The following is a 23,085-nucleotide window of genomic DNA, read 5'->3' on the forward strand; positions in this document are numbered from 1 at the left end:
TACAAACTATTAGAGACTCATTAATTCATTGAGTTTTAGGTTGATAAGGGTTCTTGGAAATCTAGTCTAGTTCTTCTTTTAAAGAAGAAATAACGTAACGTTCTGGGAATGAGTATGAGTTGCCTAGGGACACAGAAGGAGGTCACAGAGAGCCAGGACGAGAACCCAAGCCTTCTCCTAACTTCCCCAAATTCCCTCCTTGGAATTCTAAATCCACCGACCTTACTCTTAGAATCCTATCTCAGGAACAGAAAGGGTGTCCCCTTCTCTTGAACTCAGATATTCACTAAGACCTCACCGACTGACTCATCACCTTCCTTGTTCATTACTCCCCCGATCTATTATCCTTCTCTGTCTTTTCTGTTGACAGGTCACAAGCCCTCCAGCATCATTTTTGCTTTTGTTATCTTTCTGTTTCTTCTAAATCTCTTTTGTTTATTTCTAGGTCTGTTTGCACAGCACTTTTTCTCACCTACATCAACCTTCTGTGCTTTTTCCCTGGGAGCCTCTTGTTTGCCTGACAAAGGCTCGATTTATGTAGGCAACACAAAGCAATTTGACCCACTTATTCTTTTCTGCCTCAGTGGGGTTCAGCAACGTGTTCAGAATAGCAGAGAGAATAAAACCTGCTGTCCACTTATGCTGTGGGTGAGGTGAGGATGATGATCAGAGTAAGGGATAAGGCAGGAAGCGGTAGACATGAAGGATGGCATTGGACCCAAGCAGTGAATCCTTAGGTCTCTTATGCTCGAATGAACCAAAAAATATTTTGAGAGTTGGCTTGGATATTTACAGAAATGATAACAAGGATGCAATTCTTCCTATATGAGCTTAGAGAGAGATTTGCAAAAACACTCTCATAGTTTCCACGTAATTTTACAAGTAATCTTCCACACCCATTTTAGAAAGTTTGCGACATCATACACTTCATTTTGTTGGTGTCAAGTCAGTCATGGTCTCTGCTTTTTCCATGTTGATAAAATGGAATGGATTATTTTTCTTTGTACGGTTAGTCAGGAAGGAGAATGTAAGCTATTAATCCTTGGCTCTATCTCTATCTAGTACATAAATTGCTCCAGGAGGAGAAAGCCCAGTTTAGTTACACTGTGATACTCCTGGGGCCCCTGGAAGGTAGGGATGGAGGGAGAGGATGGCCAGAGATGAATATTCAAAGATAAATATCCCAGCAGTGATGACCAGGGTAGGCAAGAGCAAGTATAAACAAGGCGGAGACACGGCCCAGAGCGGGAGGGGCAAGGTAGAACTTGGACTGGGTCCCAGAAGACCTGGCTTCTGGTCTCGGGGTAACCATCCCTCACCCTATGCCTTTAGGAAAATCTTGGGTTTTTTTATGTTCAAATTTTCTGTTTTATAAAATGGGAGAATGGAAGGAAATTATTATTTGGGTTCCCTCCAAGCTCTTAAATGTTTTAGTTCTACTCACAGAGATAAACACAATGTCGGGGGCATAGAGCTGTAGATAGCAGCAGAGAGCTGACAAAATGAGGAGTGGAAGGAGGCCAGAGATTCAGAATGAATGTCGAAGAGTAGAGAGGTGAAAGTTCACGGCCACAGAGTTAGGAGCTCTGGCTCCTTGATGTGATTTTGCTAGGAATGCCCTTTGTGACCACAGGTAAGAAATAAAAACTCCTTGGACCTCGATTTCTCCATCTATTAAATAAAGGGCCAGGTCTATTTAGTATCTAAGTTTCTTTAATGTTAAAAGACCTGTGGATTTTTAGCTTTATTTTTTCTCCTCTAAAAATACTCAAAAAGTCATGGTACAGTGAGTATTTTATGATAGAAATAAAACCATGTTGATTTAAAAGCTGCAGTAATGAAACTTGTTTCCTCCACTTTCACTCCTGGTTTTTCATTCCTACCAGAAATAAGAACATGCTGGCTTTGATTTTATTTTATGTATGTGTTTATGAATGGCCTCTTTTTCTAGACAATAAGATTTCCAGGAGCGGAAACCACATCCCTGAATCCTGCGTCTACTGCGACGCCAAGAATATAATAACCACTCGGCAAAAGTTTGCTGAATTGACTCTACCTCAGTTAAAGCTTTTTCCTATACCATTGACATCATTCCCTAGTAATTTAAAAAGTGCCAGTCTTATTACTATTATTATTTGTTAATGTTGCAGTTAAATGAAATAAGGTGCTTCTTTGGCTAAGGAAGACCAGGCATCTTTTGAGATGGATTGCATGAGGAATTCTCTAGAGTCTGGAGTCTTGCATGTATCTGTGAGTTTGGGTAGAAAGGCGGAGTGAGACAAGTGGGGGAAAAGGGGATTGCAAAGTATAACTGTTTCCTTTGACCAGTTCAGTTTATATGAGGTGATGTACAAAGCATCCTTAGCTCTACCATGGGCGTAGTACACCCCTAAAGGTGAACTGATAAATATTCTATTGAGAAAAGCACCATGAAAAGGCACGGAGTTAAGAGAGGCAAAGAGGAAGAGATGGATTCCTGCAAAGACAGGGTAGGTGTGGTGCAGTGAAGCGAGGGCACTTGTCCTTGGGATGCCTTTTGTATTCAGTGTCTCTAAGACATCAGAGAGAATATCATACAGCTCAGCCAAGCGGTAATTGCAGAGCCCACACACGCTTTGAATCAGGATCCATTAAAAATAATGGGAAAGAGTGACAACGTGAGTTTGGGTGTGCAAGGAAGTATAGCAGGGGAGAGTGAACAGAGAGGTGGGTACGTTCCCCCCTTTTCATGATAGTTAAAGTCAGCATACGCTGCTGGGAGGAGGCTCTAGTCTGTATTCATGAGGTGTGGGAGAGTATTGATTTTTTTATGGAGACACTGTAGCTGAACATTTTAGTGAGGCATTCATGTTCCTCATTAATATGCAGGCTGGGTAGTGGCTCCCGATGGTTGGGTTTAAGACAGAGACAATCTATACCGGCCATTAAAAGAACCACAGTCTAATGGACACATCCATTCTACTTCTCTCGGTTTTAAACATTCTTCCTTCCTAACTGTTTCCACTCTTAAAATCCAGCGCTTAATTTAACAGAGTTAAGCATTTTCGAAAAAGTCAATCATTATATTCTTCATATGCTGATGACATAATTTCCCGAATCCTCACCATTTATATACTGAAAACTATCTTCCCATTGTTTAACGATACATATTTTTTGGCACTTGTTTCCTCCTTGTTTTAATCTGCTGGCTTCATTTACTTTCCTTCATGCATTACCCAGCTGCCCCAAGGTTTGCATTGTTCTAAGACCTGTGAGGACACCAAAGAGAATTACCATTTCTATTTATCTATGCCACCAAGTGTCATGCTTACAGCACACCCTGGAAATCTTACTTTTGAGATCTTGTGGACATTATCATCTACTCTAATTAAATCCATTTGAGGCTAATATTCTCATTATTTCAGTAGTAAAAGCTTAATTAGAACAGGAAGCAAATGCGTGTAAACTCAATTTTTTCCATCTCGAAAGTTGTGGAAAGAAAGAAGGCAAGCTTATAAAGAGGGCATGATTCTCATTTGGTCGTCGCCTAATGTTCATTTGGGAAGGGATGCCATTAATTCTCAGAATGGAGAGGGCAGTTGTTCAGGGGGTAGGGAGCTGAGTGCAGAGGGTGGAGGGAGGTGAGCCAAACAGCTTTCTGACTCCTCTGGAGACAGGACTGTGCTTGTGGGGGTGGGGGGGCTCTGAATTCCCACCCTCTCAGCCATCCATATTTAAATGTAAGTGGAAGAACACATTTCAAAATGAACAAAGTGCTTTTGGCAGGCAACCTCTCGTAAAATGATCCATAACTCGAGTTCCCCATTAGCACACTTAATAAAGAGTTGGCTTTGTCTCATGGTGCCATGCGCTGTTCTTTTTTCAAGCATATAAAAGCTCTAGCTATTTTAACTGTGGCGACGGCTATTTTTAAAAGCTCCTGGGCTCATTCTTACCGAAGGTTCCTTGCCAGAAAATTGAGGCACGGGGCACCGGGCAGCTGTCTGCCACTCAGCGAGGTGTTCTCTACAGAAGGTGACGTTGTGTAGCAGAAGACTCTCAGGGGTTTGCCCTCGAACAATCCGACTTGCCATTAAAGACAAAACAAAACAAAACCGCCAAATTTGAAACTGATTTTGTGCAGTCTTGGGATGCCACAGATACATAGTCTATGACGGACTCTGCAATAACATTTCCACTGTCTTGAAATCTGGGCTGGGGTGTATTTCCCTGAGCATCTTTAAAAATAGGAATTTAAGAAGCTTCAAGTAACTTCGAAGATACCAGAAAAGAAGTGCTCCTCGGTGGTATCCTGTGTTAAATTGAAAGTGTCTGTATTAGAGAATTCATAATGAAGGAAAATTGTTGGAACACATCCTTTTGTAGACTGTTGAATTTAATTAGGTTACGTCTTGTCCTGATTGCTGATTTGGGCTAATTGGTTAACTTTGTACTATTTGGGTCTTTTGCAAATTTATTGAACTTCTACCCTTCCTGGTTTGTTTCTGAGCACCTAGAAGTTATCAAGTGAAGAAGTCAAAAGAAGTGCCCTGAATAATGGTATTTTTCCTGCCAGTGACCGATAGCAGGCTTAGTATTTGACAGGGTAAAAATAGGTCAGTGTGAAATGTGCCTTCAAGACGATATTGTTGAATTGGAGAGTGAAAAAGGAAGCTGGCCTTCGTGAATGGAACACTGGATCAAGAGTCCTGTGATACTGCTAGATTATTATTATTATTATTTTTCATTTTTTGGCCGTGCCATGCAGCATGTGGGATCTTAGTTCCATGACCAGGGATCGAACCCATGCCCCCTATAGTGGAAGCACGGAGTCTTAACCACTGGACTGCCAGGGAAGTTCTGATCCTGCTATATTATATTTGCTACAGATGCAGTACCCATCGACCCTGGACAATTTGCTTAGGCACAAATTCCTCCCTTTACCCACTGGTGCACAGGCTGTGAAGCATGTGATGCTGAGGTCATGTAATCCAGGTGTTGCTCAATTCCTAGCAGTTTATGAGTAAAATACATGGATTAACTTTTGAGGAACATGATCCTCACAGAGAAAATTTAGCATGACACAGCTCAGGTCCTGGGTAGCCTGTGGAGTAACATGTCTCCTTTTGCATCGTAGGGCCTGGGAGGAGGGCACGGCAATGCCCTTGGAAACAGCCTGGAGGACTGCCATCCTGGCCTTTGTCCCAGTCTATTTTATGGAAGTCATCCAAACTTGATAACACCCCACTGAGTTAGATGAACAAAACTATCTGTGAATCTCCCATGAGCAAATGATACCCAGACAGAGGAAGGGTGAATAAAAAATAGAAGCCAGAGGAAAAGAATCTGTAAATTTTAACACCTTCGTTCTCAGGCCTTAGACAACATTTCTTATTTTACCTAAAGGAACCTCAGAACACTTCTCAAATGCAGTAGGTATCTTTTTAAAAATTTTAAAACTTTTTATGTCTTCATCTATGCCATCCCAAAATAAGAAGATTAGTGGGCTTTAACACATTCCAATAATCCTACTTGGCATTTTTGTAGAGAATTTGCAAATTACTTTTTGCTGTAAACAGTAGCTGTAGAATACTTCACGCTGAGAAGATTAAATGAGGCCCTTATCCCAAAATAAGCCTTCCAACTAAGTTAAAATGACTAAAAAAAATTCATCTTATGAAATGTTATTTGGATATTAAAAAATATCTCCAATGAAACACTGCCCATTGAAATCCTCTTGTGCTTCTACAATGGACCAGGGTGTGAATGCTGGGGAGGAGGGCGATGCACGTGTCATTTTTGTGAAGAGTTCTTCTAGACACATGTGAATTATGAAGGGCCTCTCAAATGAACTACAGGGGTTAACACCCGGGCACCGGCAGAAGAGCCCACAGAGAAAGGAAGGCCTGACAGTCTTTGGGGTGGAAGGCTTGGGGACTACATACCATCCACCCCACCCTCCAGATACAAAAAGTCAGGGTGAGGGATGCAACATCCAGAAGAGTCAATTGCAGGTATTTTAAAGTTAAAAGAGGCTAGAAAGCCCTTAGCCAGGCAGCAGCATCAATATGAACATTGACTGACTAGGTTTCTAAAGATTAGCAGAGGGATGGCCAGTTTTTTAGGGTAAAATACACCCCTGGGGCAATTCTTCCTCCTACAATGTCTATGTGTCAGACAAGCTGACAGATGATGGGGGAGCTCTTAACTGGGCAGAGGCAGTGGCAGCCGCTCGGACCCCCTTCAAGAAGTGGAGGGCTGAGGTGAGGGGTGCTTCTAGTGTGGGAGGGAGACTGGAGGACGCAGTTGACTTGCTGGGAGGTGCGGATTGAGAAGAGCTCCCAGAGGGCCCCGCATGGGATCCACAGTCACCGCGTGGTGTGTGACTTGCTTGGCCATCCAGCCTCTTGGGCCGTGTGTTTGCCCTTCCAGGTCTGGGCAGAAACAGAGCCCACCTCTGAGACTCGGCCCCCCCCGCACTCAGCAGCTGCCGTGGTGGGAGAACAAGGTGCAGGACATGGTATCATGTGAGTGTGGGTAGCAGATGAAGAACTTCTGGCAAGCCATACAGGGCTTTGCAATATCACCAGGCACAGTCTTGCAAGGGTCGAGGAATGGTTTATTCACGAAAGTAGAGACCCAATCTTCAGGGCTTGTTACGAGTAAAGGTTTGGTTACCTGAAGACCAGTGTCTTGGGTCTGACTCTGCCATTTATTTGTCCTGGGATCATGAGCGAATCACTTAGCCCTTTGAACATCTGTTTCCTCCTTATGAAATGGGGATAACAGCACCGTCTCTGTTGGGCAGGACGGTTTTCAAGGTCAAACTGATCATGCATATACATAAATGTACTTTGAAAATTTAACATGGGAAGCAAGGGCATCAATTTATGAAATAATTAATATGGGACAACCTAGTTTACAGACATCAGTTGGTTAATTGGTCTAGAGCCATTTTGGTAATATTTAAAGAATTGAAAACATTATCTTTGAAGGTGCTATACTTCAGATGCTGCTGCTCTAGCTTCCTGATGAAGGAATTAAGAGTACCAGGTGGGTGTTGAATGCCAGCACAGCATTTTATTGGATGTTTGAGCAAAAAGGATTCCTAGAGGTCAGACGGGGAAACTGAGGTTCAGGGAACTGAAAACCTTGCACACGGTCACTCTGAAGACTAGTGGCAGAGCCTAGGTCAGATTGGCCATCTCACACACTGTCCCCTCCCCGACACTGGGATGATTTTGGTCAAGCAGAAGTAACTCTGGGTGTCAAAAATATATATCCCAACGAATCCCATATAAATTGGATCGTGAAAATAGGTTCTGAATGAAACAGAGATCTATTGTTACTCAGCATTCATTAAAATTCTTATATACATGTCAAGACTCTCCAACAGAGTTAGCTAGGAAAAGTATAATCCTTCACCATCTATGTTGCTTATTTTCAGTATTATTAAAAAGGTGTTTGGCACAGAGAATGCACTTTTTCATACATTCTATGTGTCCATAAGTCCTGCATGTCATGGTTTTCCATCTAAAAGACTTTCTAAGGCTATTTTGAGATTCACAGAGATAAAATCTTACACGTTGAACGTCATAAGGACTCACCCTGCCCCGTGGATAGCCAGACCGATAAAGAAGATGATAAAAACGTGGTGTGTGTACCAGAACAACTCATAGGACGCCTGCCGGATGAACTCGGTGGAAGAGGTCATGATCAAGATGAAAGCCAGAGAGATCAACAGGCCAGTAATACCGGCGACTGTCGTTAGCAACTCAGTGACTGTGTTCTAAAAGAAACAAGCACCATGACATTAATGTCTCAGTCCTGTTTTTCCATTTTAGGATCAATATTTGAGAGTCCAAGCAGGTAGCAATTCACAGTGTTCTAATCAGAAGCATATTAGCCTTGAAAAGCATCCCCATGCACTTCAAGAGGGAACTTCCTTGCCCTTCCCTCTACTCCGCCTCAGGGTGGAAATTCACTCTGCTCAAGTTTTGCCCAATGCCATTTTGTTAACTACATTTTTTTTTCCATCTGTATAAATCAATTGTCATGTCAAAGTTATTAAGTTGAATTGAAATTAGGACAATATATGAAAATGCATTTGAAGATACAACACTGCAAAATAAAGCCAAGTTTCAAGTTTTTAATTTTTAAAATAAAAATGAGAATGTCCATGCTTAATTGCGTCTTAACATTAATAAACACTTTTTTGGAGAGGTCCCTCAGGGGCATTCCTAATAAAGCAGCTGCACACTCTGTTCCCCTGGTGGTTATTCCTTGCTCTCACTTTTTAATTGGAAGGACCATGACTTGCATTTCTTTCATGTTACCTCAGGAGGCTTGGAATAAGGCTTTGTAAATCCCAGGTGATCAATAAAGATACAGCTATCCTTATCAGATAGACCCTGCTAAAAGGCCAGAATTCTGCCCTGTGAGTGTAGAGGATGGTTAAATAGCTTTTTAGAATGTGAATCACAAAGCATGTTGTTTTTATTGTGAGTTTCCCATATTCTGGCCAAGTACATTAGTATTCACACATTGTGTTACTATCTTTGAGACAACAATGAGCTCAGTGAAATCACACTATAGCTTTTGTCCGTAAAATCTCATTAATTTGGGCTGCTTTGAGATCTTAAGGTAATTTGGACAGGGACTTCTCTGTTGTTTATTTTTTCTTCATAGAGCAAACAGTGGCAATAAAATTGAAAGGGGTATGTGTAAAACATTTAAAAGACTTTTTTCAAGTGTACTCAGGCATTTTAGAAATCCATTTACATCATATGATGTGCTAATGACAAATCATTCTTCTTTGCTTATTAAAGCAAATCCCCACTTCTCTCTTGTCACGACATATTTATAGACTGGTTTCAGTTGCAATGATTCATCTTAAACAATTCCACTATGTCTCTTTAGAAATACTCTGTAATGTACACATTGTGTTACTGATACCCATCTTTCTCTAAATATCCCAAATTAGAGGGTTTCCTGAACTTAATTAGTACTTACATAGTATATTGCTTCTAAAATTACGAAATAACCATATAGGGAGTAGCTTAATCATCTTGTTAAATTGCTTTAAAAATATTTATAATAAGTGCTATTTATTACCTAGTCTCTTCAAAATGTTGAGATTTATTCTCGGGTGTGTATTGCAATGAATTTGCCAGAGCCTTAGTGGGGAAAAGAGTTAACCCCAGTAGGTGCCCAGACAAATCCTGCAGCTCAAATGAGTACACCAAAGGCATTCCATTCCCACAAGCTTAGGGCATCTGTAGCTTCTAATTGTTGTCAGCTAAGAAAACGTAGCTCTACTTGATCAGTGGCCTGCTTTTCAAAATCATCTTAAGATAATTAGAGGACATGACATGGAAGAATTTCCCCAAAAAGAGACTTTGAATTTTGCTTCTTCAAATCAGGCTGCGTGGGCAAAAGGGTCACTTAAAGGGATGGCCCAGATGGTAGTGGAAAAATTTCCATTCTGGAGAGTATTGTCTTAGGGCTCTTCTTGGGCAGTACAGATTTTTGAGCTTCGTCAACGTGCTGGATATATGTTCCAATATAGTAGGTAGTACATGGCAAAAGTTTAAATCAATCAGGAAAAGAGAGGTAGAGGGTGGATTAAAGGAGAGAAATGTCTTAATCTTTACAGGTGGCTTTCTGTGGCTACACTTTGGGTATTCTTTTTTGTTTCCCACATGGGCACACAGCTAATTAGCATTAATGATGTCACTGGCCATGCGGGTCTTATTCTGGAATTAGCTGCTTTGCCCAGCATCAGATTTGCCAAACTAGCTAGTCACCTGTGTGCCAAAAATGACACAGGAGAAGGGATCCAGAAAACAATTTGCAAACTGAAAATGAAGACATCCAATTCCTCCTCCCTGAATTTAGATGGCACTTCACATTCTTTATGATTCTAACATAGGCAAAAAAATATCTAATCATGAGCTACTTTAAAAAATTTTAATGTTAGGGTTTTAACAGGTTATTGCATTTCTTGTTTAGGTGTATTTACTATCTTTTGTTATAAACTAATTAAGTGGCATCTGTTTTTCTTCTTGTTCATAACTTCTCAGCAACATTGATGGCAGAAGAAAATAACTTTTTTTAAAAGGTGAAATTGATGTTAGCATTTGGCATAAAAAACTCTCTAGCTTTTTGTTTCATTAAAAGCTTTTGAAATACAGTATTCCTGAGAAAGGGATCAGAAAAGGAAGAATTTGGAGGATGAGGAGCTAGGTGACATGCAAGGAGAACTCACTGTGTGGAAGGTCCGGATGGGGTTGAGGTAGGTCTCATCTGGGGTGTCGCCAAGCTTGGAAAGCGCAGCTACAAGTCCCTCTGCTTCCGGCGACTGGCTCCAGTGGTAGTGCTCCAGGTTACACAAATGCGCCAAGATGTGGATGGCTACGGGCCGGGGATGACATGGGACATGCACCATGTGGATTTCTTCCTTGGTAGTTACTCAGAAACTCAGTGCCTATCTGGTCAAGTTTCTCTGTTCTGGTTTTTGTAATATCTAAGGAAGAGTAATTTGTGCATCTTTCCCAGTGTCTTGAATGGAATGAACCAAATACTTCTGAAGATATTGTATGATTCATAACATTCATTTTAATTATATTCACATAAATTAAATTTTAATTCACCATAATTTAATTATAAACATATAATCATTCTGGACCTGGAATAGATATTATGATATACAAGCTAATTATATATATATATATATATATATATATATATATATATGTGTGTGTGTATACCATCCTATACATATATATATAAGAAGATACACACACGCACACACACACCTTCTTTCCCAAGAAATAAGAAAGCATTTTTCTAGAATACTGTGCATCATGCACAATAATATATATGCATACAACATACGTTATAGATACCAGAGGAGATAGTGTTTTTGTTCTCTTTCAGACTTTATATTTTTTATTCTTACTTTATACATTTTAGTGTACATGTATATATATACCTACATGTACACATACACACATATACTTGCATCTGTTATTCCTAGTGGACTGAAATAAGCTAGTATTTATGGAACTAAGCCTCTCTGTATATTCTTAAGAAGAAAATTCAGCTTTCTAATTCTGGGAATTGGTGATGTCTAAATTCCAAATGAAGAGAATAAACTCAGAACACAGCATCATCCAGCCTAAGAAGTCTGTGCCCGATGCTACTCTTCCCTGTCTTCTGAAATCTGTGGGGAAGCCAGCAGTCACAACACCCAGACAAAGACATACTGAGTCTTTTCCTACCAATGGAAGCCCTGTTGGGTGGCCAGTTGATACTTGCCATTGGGATCAGATTCAAGTGTGAAATGAGAATTCATTACCCAGAGTACAGATAATTTCCCAGTTGATATGTTTTTCTTTTTTTCCTGCACCCACAGTGAAAAGCAGCAGAGGCTACTACTATTATAAATCTCTACAGTTGCGGGTGAATTCTGGGGTCCTCCATGGCTGTAAGTTGTGGCTTGAGGTATGGGGAGTGAGGGAAAAAGGAACAGCAGAAAGTTCTGTGAATATCGGTGGCATTTGATTCCTGTGGTCCCAGTATCAGATACATTTAGAAATGACATCTTCTATTTAGCCTCTTCCCTCTGCCACCTGAGTTTCTTTTAACAGAGCCATTCCCTCTTCTGCCCTGCAAAGTAGTCCTCACGCTTGAAGACCCAATTCAAAAGTTGTCTTCTCAAGCATTCTTTGATTCCACAAGCACGGATGTCATACCTTGATGACATTTCCCAGATACTATGGTTCTGAGTATTTATTTATACCTGCGTTTCTTGATGGACTTTGACCCCTCAAGACTCGTTCATCTTGAAACCTCAACACCTGGCACATGCTTAGCACCAGCCTGTCCTTAGTAATGATTTGCAGAGTGACCATAAGATTACAGAAAGGGAGAAAGGTCCAGGGAGTCAATCTGTGTGCAACATTGTTGGAGTAGTGTTTTCCCTGCTAATACGTGTTTTAGCACATTTTTCTACAGCCTTTTAGTTAGAAATCAATTCAAATATACTTTTGGTTGAAGCTCACTTAAGAAGGCAAAGCACATCATAGCGTTTCTGAGTCTGTGCTGTTGACTGTCTCCTTACGGGTTTGGTGAGGTTAGCACCAAAGGGGCAGTGGCTTTCCTCGTTATGTTCGATTTGTTACTATATGCGGCCACGTCTACGAAGGGGCTGCCTTGTTTGGTCTTGGCGTCCACAGAGCTAGAAAAGCTCACCCGGCAGCAGTCTCTTGCAATATGCTGTATATAAAATAGGAACTATTTGCTAAATTGAACATAAACATTGTCCAGTATTTTTAAGTGCTGTTTTCTGGTATCTTAAAGTTTTGAAAAAAACAGGTAATATTTTTCATAGCTAACATATATTGAATACTTATTATACCGCAAACACTGTTATAAATTCTTTAGGCATATGATCTCATGTAATCCTCAGGTATTAATCTTATTCCCACTTTACAGACCAGTATATAACACGTTAAGAGACCTGGAGTCCATTAATGGCAAAGGTAGGATAAAACCCTGTTTGCTTGATTCCAGGGCCCCATCTTTTGACCTTTAAGTTATACTGCTTCTTTTCACTAATCAATAATTGTTATACCCTTACAGTTTACTGAAAATGAATTTCTCCTAAGGGCTTAGCTAGACTCTTTGAATGGCTCACTTGGTGTCTCTAATCTAGAGTCAAATAGCTCCTAAGACTTATGACCTTTGGAGTCCTCTTTGTAGGTGGGTGTAAATACTCCTTTTACATTATATCCCTTTACCCTCACTCCCCTGCTCCTAGCTTTCTTCAATTCTCCCTTTGTGGACTAAAGCACACCAGACAGAGAGGAGCTGTTCCCATTTTACAGAAATAGATACTGAGCTTCAAGCAAAAACTTAAGCGATGTATTTACCATTATATAGTCCACATGTGATGGTCAGAAACGGAACACAGGATAAATTCTAGGTCTTTTATAGTTTACGTTCTGTAACATCTTTCTCCCATGTAATGAGTTGTTGATCACAATCTATTTTCTGTTAGGTTGATTTCCACGTGAGAATTTGACACTGATACACTAAATTTAAGTACATTTATTGAATGAGCAAAGATATTGAACCCTTTATTTATTCTTCTTGCCAGGTTTCCCGTAACAGAGCTGAAGAAACTAATGAAGTAGTATAAGAAATCCCAAGATGCTTTGCAAAAGGTAGCTCCTGAGGGAATATATTGAAAACTATTCTTTCCAGTTTTTTTAATGTACTTTAAAATTCATGTCTTAAATGTTCCTTTGCTCCAGCTACCTCCATGTTGTTTTCTTTTCACAGGTAGAAAATAAAAAGTAGAATATCTTATTTTACTTATCTCAGGAATTCTCAGAGAGGATACTGCTTGTGCCCATTTTGTTTGTCTAAATGTTTTATTTCCTCTTAGATCAGACCCTAATTTTACTGTGATCTTGGCTTGGAACTAAAGGTATCCCAGCTACCAAATCCAGGACTGTTGGGACTTGATAGATACCAGGAGAAACTGATTTTGTTCTTTTTCAGACATTACATTTCCTATTCTTCCCTTTATACATTTTAGTTATTTTAATATGAATAGCCATGCTATATTTACAGTGACGGTTGCTTCAAGTATGTGATAAAATAGAGATATGGTTTTATTTTCCTCTTAGTCATCAAAATCATATCATGTTACTAGATTTGATATGAGCATGTAGGAGGAACAATACTGAAGAGGATACTTCTCAGTTACTTAACTTCTTTCAGTCCGTTTTCTCATCTGTAAAATGTGTGGATTGGACTAAACCTTGATGTCTAGGCTCCCTTCCAGCTGTCTGGCTCCTGTGTCTCCATCTGAAGCTAATTGGGAGTATTTGTCATCTAAAAGGGAGCTGGAGTCCAATATGAGAGCAATGCAAACATGAAACTTATGTTTTCAAAGTCAACACTGTCTCAAAGGGGTTTCTTAAGTCTTACAGCAAATCCAGTGTCATCAACTACACAGGTTCCTTCTTCCTGGTGCCTCTGGGCACTTTGTGCCAAAGCCCTTGGAAGAGCCCTAGGTACGCATTTCCAGATCCCACCTTAATGCCAGACAAAAAGATGCTGTGACTGGGTCTTCCCACAATTTTATTTTCTTACCAAAGTACTTTTACAGTTAAAAGAGAGCCGCAGTCTTAGACCCACTACAAATGCCCATTTAATTGGTGTGTGAACTTCTGAGCTCACATAAGGAGATTTTATTGAAGAGTGAACAAAAAAACCATAAAGGCTACAATTAGAGCCAGTTGCCCTGAGAAAGTTCCTTTCCCTTCTATCTTTCCTTCTTTTTCTTTTTCAGGAGATCAAAGGGAGTGTAATTGAGGGAGAATTTTGGAAGTGCGGTCAGTTCTTGCTACCTTTCTGCCTGCCTGTCAGTGATAACTGTCAGTCCGAAGTCAGTCACCTCCTAATTAAGCAGTTTTTAGAAAGAAGGATGCTGGGACAAATCCTGGCTGCGTTTCTTGATTCTGCATTTCAGAACCTGGCCCCAAACTTTCAAATCTGTGGTCTGATTTCTGCAAGAATACACATATCCTCTGGCATCCTGTGCATGCCACTCGTTTGTAAATCACATTAAATCATGTTATAGGCGGGACGGGGTAGAGAGCCTCCTTGGAGCTCCCCGTGCCTCAAGCAGAACGAGTAGCCATTCCTTTGGGATCAAGTCCTGAAGAGTTTGGGCCTCTGGGACTGTTCTCTGTGGTGAGGCCTCCCAATCACTTTTTCTTAGCACCCCAATTCTGAGGTCGTTTCTCTCAACCTGTCTGTGTTGTGTTTCTTGAGGTTTAATCAGCAACTCATCAGGAACTACACGTGGGTCACTGTCCACCCCAGAACCTAGCGGATGCAAGCTGCAGAATTTACCAGAGAGCGCTGCCTTGGTCACTATTCACAGACCCCTTGAAGGAAGCTCGGGCTCAAAGGACTACTATTCCATTGGAAGTGTCTTCAAGGTCTACTGTGGACCAGAGAGCCCAGAAAGACCTGCATTAATAAGAACGGAGACGCTGCAAAACTATGATTTTTATACCAGTGAGGTTATAGAGCTCTGAAAATGATTTATTAGTGGTTGAAGGAGGCTCCAGCAGCTCTTATCATAGGCAGGCATGCAGGAAGGCAGGAAGCCAAAGGAAGAAGAGTTCCTGTCACTGCCTTTTCAGTGATGCCCTTGATTATGGATACCATTGTCTGCCTCTTCCCTCCTCCTCCCCAGCCTACTTTCACAAGGCTCTAATTACATCCTTTAATGATTTGACCAATTAAAGCCTGCAGTTCAACTTATAGGGGAACGGATGAGAAATGAGAGGCTGGCAGGCAAACGTCGATGCGGATGCACTTCTTCCAAGGTTACACACCTCTATTAAGCCAGTTGGCTATTTGAAAAGCAGCATCATGGGCGATGCTAATAAAATAAGCACGGGGACATTTTCAGCTGCTCCCAAGAGAATACACCGGAAGGACAAAATGTGAAAAGCAAAGGTATATCTATGAAACCAGGGCTTAGCATTTTTTTTTTTTTTTTTCCAAAAGCACCGTTGCCAGCCGCGTTTTGTAGTTAATGTGAAATGTAATCATTGCTTTGTCAGGGTCTGGGAGAAGCAGAGAGCGATCTCCCCACCTTCCTGCCTTTGCCTGGAATGGAAACAACCGCAGCGCTGCTGGTTGCCATGGAGGTGGGAGAAGAGGGACGTTCTGCTCTCAAAAGCAGTCAGACCCTGCTGGCACAGCCCCTGCTGGCACAGCCCCGGGAGATGTCTCGGAGCCTGGCAAACAGTGGGGACTCAAGCAGAAGGGGGCCAGGGAGAATACTTGATTCTCTCCAGGGGTCTGTGAGGGAAAGAGGAGAAAGAGCAGCCTGCTCTGTCTTGTCGCAGCAGAATGCGAACTGATTATCTTGGATGACCGGCGTCATCCTGAACCCCTTCACTGCCCTCTCTCTCTTTCGTCCACCCCAAACTGCTCCCGGTTCCCGGGAACTCCCGCACTCTCACATCTTGTCTCTTTTTCCAGTAATTCTCTTGATCTCTTTTGCCTGCTAGCTGACTTCTCTACTCATCCTCAGGTTTGACCGAATTTGTTCAGGACCTGTTATGTGCGAGGACCAGGAAAGCCAAGAGGCATAAGGCACTGTCGCAAATTTTAAGGTGATCAGAGTCTGAGAAATAGTACTATAGGGCAGGAGGTGTGGCTGGACCCGCAGGTGAGGAGGGCCAACAGCCCAGACCTGGAGGCTCAGGGGAAAGCTGGCCAGGCAACGAGTCCTGGGTACAGCAACCACTTACCCAGTGAAGAAGGAGAGGATAAGCATTTTGGACAAAGGCACAGACGGCTCAGGGACCGCCAGGAGCTAGGGAAAAGCTAAGGGGTGCGGTGAGAGGTGAGAGGGAGCACCAGTGGGCGGGGCTTGACGAGTGGAGCCTGCTGGCCGTGTTAAACCTGGATCTGATTCTCTGCAACAGCAGCAGTGAATGACCTTGAAGTCTGTCGGTTTCCTAGAGGTCCACTCCTGACAACTGGTCTGTGCATCTTATAAGGATGGATAGATTGGATTATTGTTCTTATAATTCCACAGAGGAGGACATAAGGAACTTATCCGAGATCACACAACCCATCACTAGCAGGGGTATAAAATAACTTGGTTATCTGATTCTAGTCAACTGCTGTCCCTATGAATTATACTCCATCCGAAAACGTTACTGACTGTACCACTTTCAGACGGTTACAGCTCCTATCAGGGTATCTTGCACATGGGAGGGAGATATTCAATACACATCACTGATGCAGGTATCCTATTGATATATGATTCCAGATGAAGAAATATACATACCCAAAGGTTTAAGGAGAAACCTATTGTATAATACATATTTTCCTTTATGCTTTGATTTCTTTTCTGATTGTTTTGATGCTGTGGGGTTTTTTTGTTCCTTCTCTCTGTAATACCTTTGTAACTTTCTCTTAGAGTCCAATTCTGCCTTAAAGCTATTGCAGAGTGATCATATTCTTCCTGCCATTGTACTGTGTTTTATCTCCTCTTTTAATACAGAATTAAAGATTCTTAAGATTTTAAAGGAAGCCTAGAGATTCCTTGAATTACTTCTCTGAAGTGCTTTTCAAGGAGCAATTTGGATTCCACTAGGACACCTCCCCCAACAGGGAACTCAGCACTCTCAGGGGACCCTCATTCTAATTTTAGATAATTTTCAAGGTCTGGCAAAGACTCCCATTTCTGAGCTGAAATCTGCTTCCTTGAGTCTTCATTCTTTCCCGCATTCACTCATTCATCAAAGGTTATTGGCACCTACATATACTCAGTGCCATTGCAGGCCTTGGAACACGAACATGAATTAGCCCTGTTCTTTGTCCCCCATCCCTTCGCTAGTGTTCTCTAAGACATGATGTATTTTTACGCTTAAGTCTTAACAAACTCCAAAGACCTTTTGCACACGTTTCCGGGGTTGGTTTAATCTGGCATTGAAGATAGCCGGTAGGGAACTCTCCCCACACATCTCAGTGCACACCCGAAGTTGCGCTAATTGGCACTGGGGCACCGTCTGTCATGTCTTGTTGCTTAATTAAACCCACATTTGTTTTGAGTGTTCTTTTTACTCTGCTATTTTTTATGCATGAGAGGATAAAAACAAATGAGAAAAACAGTTTATTGTTAAATTAGTTTGAGGGAAACAGTCCTGAATCATAACTCTTTATTGTTCAGATAGCCTTTTATTTCAATGTCTTTGTTGCCCAACAAAACCACAAGCCAGTTGGTTATTGCCCCTGTTCCTTTCTTCCTCACCAGAGTTTAACCTTGACCTTTGATGCTAATTTCTAGTGCCTTTATCTTGAATTCTCTTGTTTTCTATTCAAGAAATAGTGATAACACTTTATATACCTATAAAGCTTCTTCTCTTTTCAAGATCCTTTTATATCCTCTAGCTCCATACTATTCAGAACCTTGTTCACATGATCTTGCTTTTCTTTTTTCTTTTTATTGCCCATGATACCATTTGATAGTCATTTTCCTGCGACTGAATGGGATTTTGAGTATAGGTCAATTTTATTTCTGATGTGAATTATACTGAATAACAAAGTGTTCATTTTTCAAGTGGGTTTTTACCATGGTATTATCAACAAGCTTAGTTATTCACAAATGGAAATAAGTTTCATAAACTTTTCCTTGACAAATTGAAGGCTTGGTAGGGAAGACTGCATGCGTATAAATCAGACATTTAAAAATCCATTTATGTAAGGTTTGTACGGTCAGATGGAAGGCACAGGTTTCTTTTACCTAAGGGTGAGTCTTTGGCAGGGAGGAAATAAAACTATAAAGTGAATGGGAGGTATTATAAAATTAATCAGGCAATTAATAACAAGCACTTACTTGCATTCATGGCTATCCCATAGGCAACCAGTTTGTGAAATTTGAGATTTTTGTCTAATTGCCTCCTCCACGGTCCTCTGAAGCACTAGAATAACAAAAATTAAAAGTCTTATTCAGGGAAAATCATAGCAATAACAGTGTCATAAAAGTTAAGAAAGCAAGACTCAGGCCCTGTCTCTAAATTACTGAAGGTGAGGCTACATGACACAAAAATTAGTGGCCATTAATTAAACAAGCAAAATCAAATGGTTATTACTGGCTTTGCTGAAATTTCAACTCAATAAAAGTGACTGAGTTAGTAGTTGCCTGGCTATAAGCCAAAACTCTAGAATAAACCTGCTAATAATCATGCCTCAGCTAATTTAGAAAATGAAGATGACAACCATCATCCTCAGCGACATGGTTTAAGTAGTCTATAAATTATTCCTACTACACAAAGAAAGGCTCTATATTCATCTACAACAAAATATTCATAAAATTATAAAGATGATAATATAATAAATTATGTAGTCTAGAAGGGTTATTGAAGGTCTTATTTTTCTGTACAGTGCATTATTCTGTTTGGCAGGAAACACAGGTAAGTACCCAACACGGTGAAATCTACATAATTAGGAAATGCCCCAATACGTCTGGTAGGGGCTAAAATTTACATACTAAAATCTATGTACAGTGACTGTATTTTCCTGGGCTGAAAACTCAGAGAGATGCTTCTTTAGTGCATTTGGCTTATCTACTTATTTAGCTCCTTTTAATCAGAAATTGTAATAATTCAAGCTGTTATAGTACTTCCACCTTCATGAGTCAGGTCAATCTTATTAGCTCTTCTTTTCCGATGAAGCAAGTGCATCAGGGGAAGGTTGAGCAATGAGTCCAATGTCATGTAGGGAGTCAACGGCAAAAGCAAAAGACAAATCAGATGTACCAATTTCAGACGTTCACTCTTAGTCCTTGTGTGCTCACTACAGAGAAACAAACCTCAGTCTAACCAGGATTATTGGGAATTTCATAGTGAAGTACATCTTTGTTTTCAATGACACATATTAGATCATAACAACTGAAATTATTTCAAATAATTTAGTACTTACACTACTTGTCCCTCTCATGAGTGAAAGGAGGTTTCGACTGATTGGTAATAGGATTAGCATGCAGTTAAAATTCAGGCACACTGCAGATGCTCGAGCCCAAGCCAGTGTTGACTGTCCATATATAAACACACAAGAAAGAGATACAGTGAAAACAAGGAAGCTGGGGAAAATAGAATGCATTTTCTTTCTGAAATGATAATTAATGTGTAGTCCCCAAATCTACTTACACCCAGAATAACTCGTGTATAAAGGAAAGACTCTTCCTCTTCGTACCAACAGAATGTGTCAATAAACAGATATAAATTTACTCCCAGCCATGAGAGCTAGAGTAGAATGAAAAAAGAACCAATCAATACTGTCTTCAACCTTTTCTTCTATTCAAAATCACTTGGGATTCTTGGGGTTCTTCTTTTAAAGTGAAATGAAGAGCTTCTCAATATCAACCACAATATACAGTACTTATTTCTCATAGATTAGTTTTTTAACAGTGATCGTAATGGTAAGAAATTGTTAACTTTATAAAAAAAGACTTTAAACATATATGGGTATATTTTAAGGAAATTAATGAAAACCATCCTAATCAACATTGCTATAACGTTTTAAGTCAATGATGTCAAGAAGGAGGAAATCTTTAAAAACAACTCAGAAAAGTACTCTAGAAAAATCCCAATTTCATAGTCTAATTCAAAGCCTTCATTCGATTTAGAGAAACATTCATACATGATGTAAAAGCAAACTACTTGACTTTAAAAGTCATGACTTACATGATTCTGCAAGGGTAAATTAAATGGATCTATTGAATGTTTTCTATCAAGTTTTAGTCCTTTAACCAGAGCAATACTTGAAGTTATTTCATATCACTATACAAGTTATCCTAAGAATCAAGATATTCAATGTATATATTTAAAGTTAAATAACAAAAATGGTACTTACTACTAATATGATGGAGAGACTTTCATTCAAAATCCAGCAACCCATCATGACAGCTTTGCTCTTTTGCTGTCAGCAAATTGTTTCTTTCATTCACCTGAACCTGGACGTTGTAACCTTATCCTTAGTAAGGGCTTCCCTGCTAAGTTATTTTGTCTTTTCGTCTTAGGAAGCACCTACTGGGAGCAGCTCTGGAGGAATTTCTAATTAAGGACTTCTCGCCAAAGGCACATCTCCAAGTTGACATGCCTCCTGACCTTGGTGAAAACAAGGCAAGTCTCTGTCTAATGATTCCTTTCTTCAAAGATTTCACAAGCAAAGAAAGCTCGTTTTATTAAATTAGCCTCATGTACTTTGTACCCCATTCGTTTTCTACATGATTGCAGTCAAGATGATAATAAATCCTTATGAAATTTGAAGAATAACCTAGCTGCTGATGGCTGGATACAGCAAAACATTTTTATAGAGTTTTCTCTACTTAGCTTCTTTACTTCCTTTCTCCCTCTTTGAAAAAACCTTTTTATAGAAGACATAGAACAGCGGGTAAATAAATATAAGTTAAACAGTCTTTCAGAAGACGGTGAAGAAAAAAGAAAAGGATCTTAAAAAAACACAGATGGAAGAATTTTCATAAATTTAACATGTGACTATGAAGAATAAAGGAGACATTTTTGTGGGATTGATGGAATAAACCATATTTTCTTCCTAATCCCACTTGGTGCACCCATGAGGTCAGTGAGAATATTCTTTCATACCTTAGTGATCCCAGGAGTGGCTGTGCATAGGCCTGGTCCATTCTCTGATTTTGTGTAAGTTATAGTTATTAAACAGTGACTATGGTTGCTCTGGTAGGCAAACTTGGCCCACTTGAAGCAAATTTTTGGCTAGTTTTGACTCAAATATTTCATTTAAATTTTTCAGACAATTAAGATGAAAACAGGAGGAGATGTGAATCATTTGAATAATTGCTTAAGCTTTCTGCATCTTCATATGGTGAATCTATTTAGTTATCCTAAAAAAAAAAAAACTTTGAAAAAATCTGTCGAGAATAATAATTATGAGTATTCATTGACCTAAATAATAAGAGTAATTCTAAATCCTAAATCAATAATCCAGGCACCAGGTTAAGGACTTTTCTAGTATTGTCCAATTAAATCATACACTGACTCACTCTATGAGGTAGGTTATGATAAGCCCCCTTACACAAAAGTGGAAACAGGCCTAATGAAGTAACTTACAGTAGGGGCAGCTGGGACCTCAATCCAGTTCTCTCTGATTTTAGCATCTTCATTTTTAACCATTACCCTAAACATTTCTTTTTTCCCCACAAATACACAATTTTATTTGCTATTTTCAGGGGAAACTTAGGCATGAACCGTAAGCCGATAAAATATGGATACTTAAAGAAGTACAAAAGTAAAAATATCCACTTGGAATAAATTTTAGTGAATTAAGTCTTGATATCTTTAAATTAAAAAAAAAAAAGCCACAAGCCTATGTATTATGTCAGGATCACAGCAGCGCCCCACGGGCCAAGAAGGGGCCGCCCATGCCTGCGGGCTCCAGGGAGGGCGGGTCAGCAGGGCAAAGTGTGCCCTATAGAAAGGTTGCTATAAACCAATGAAGCCAAACATTTAGCAACATACAACAGACCTTACAAAAAGGAGGAGGTAAGTCCTAGGTGCTGCAGAACTTGGTTCATCAGGTAATATTGGCAAAGGAGAAGAGGGCACAGGCGAGAAGCCCCTGGAAGCGTTTGGAGCCAGACCTGCCTAGAAGCCCAAGGTCAGGTAGCAGAGCTGCCCTCTGACCCAGGCCCCCCGGACTGACAGGCCGCACGACCAGCCCAGGAAGCTTTCAAAGGAATCCTAGCAGCGCCAACGTCATGTCGGGGAGCACGGCCCGTGCAGGCTGTGTCCCCAGCGCCCCAGAAATATCAGGGAGACGTGCATAGTTACACAAGAGGACTAGAGGGCCCGTGGGAAAGAGATGTTTGCGATGTGCTGTAGACGTCCGCTTTGCAACGTGACCCGGAGTTTCGGCTCCAGAAGCTGGCTGCACAGACACCCCGCCCTGACCTCCATCCCATGCCAGACCAAGGCAGGGATGGGCGCCAGGTCCCCCGAGGTCCCGGCTGGGTCCGACGAGGCAAAACTTGTACCTCCTTTTAACTGACTTAACAGACCAGCCCCAAAGGCAGCAGCACTTTCGGGCATTTCTAAGAAGTAAAAGCACTGTGTGGTCTGTGCACACGGAGAAAGAAAGGATGCACAGGGCTCTCGCCTGGAAATGACAAATGGAGAAGCCTCGATTGTTCCGGGCCGGGTCAGGAAGGAGGCCCGGGAAGCAGTGAACACGCGGAGGCCAGGAGAAACCACCAACCCGTCTCATCGAGGAGGCAGAGCAGACCCCCTGCCCCGAGGACCAGGGCCTGGTGCTGCCAGGGTGACCAGCGGGCACCCAGAGCCCAGGGCCATGGCGCTGCTGCCACTGCCCACCAGTGAGGCCCAGGCTCCGTTAAAGTCTGTTTATGTAGCACCAAGAACGCTGTCCTTTCAGCGACCTTCGGTGATTAAAATGGTCAGTCAGGGGCTTCCCTGGTGGCGCAGTGGTTGAGAGTCCGCCTGCCGATGCAGGGGACACGGG

At 41.0% G+C, this 23,085-nt stretch overlaps 1 protein-coding gene across 1 annotated transcript in view; it reads right to left on the reverse strand.

The window, feature by feature from the left end:
* NOX3 (NADPH oxidase 3) overlaps window positions 1-20,532 on the reverse strand; it is a gene marked incomplete at its 3' end in the record, with an annotated part of 58,604 nt that extends 38,072 nt beyond the window's left edge. Inside the window, exons 1-7 of the mRNA XM_079716243.1 lie at window positions 20,443-20,532; window positions 19,737-19,832; window positions 19,510-19,620; window positions 18,425-18,509; window positions 10,247-10,392; window positions 7,587-7,768; window positions 3,936-4,065 (exon numbers count right to left, since the gene is read on the reverse strand). Of these exons, the coding sequence (XP_079572369.1) occupies window positions 3,936-4,065; window positions 7,587-7,768; window positions 10,247-10,392; window positions 18,425-18,509; window positions 19,510-19,620; window positions 19,737-19,832; window positions 20,443-20,490 (798 nt within the window). The 5' untranslated portion in view covers window positions 20,491-20,532. The remainder of the gene's footprint in view (window positions 1-3,935; window positions 4,066-7,586; window positions 7,769-10,246; window positions 10,393-18,424; window positions 18,510-19,509; window positions 19,621-19,736; window positions 19,833-20,442) is intronic.
* Between the last annotated feature and the right edge of the window lie 2,553 nt (window positions 20,533-23,085).

The sequence above is a fragment of the Hyperoodon ampullatus genome (genome assembly GCF_949752795.1).
Source record: "Hyperoodon ampullatus genome assembly, chromosome: 12".
Classification (NCBI taxonomy): domain Eukaryota; kingdom Metazoa; phylum Chordata; class Mammalia; order Artiodactyla; family Ziphiidae; genus Hyperoodon; species Hyperoodon ampullatus.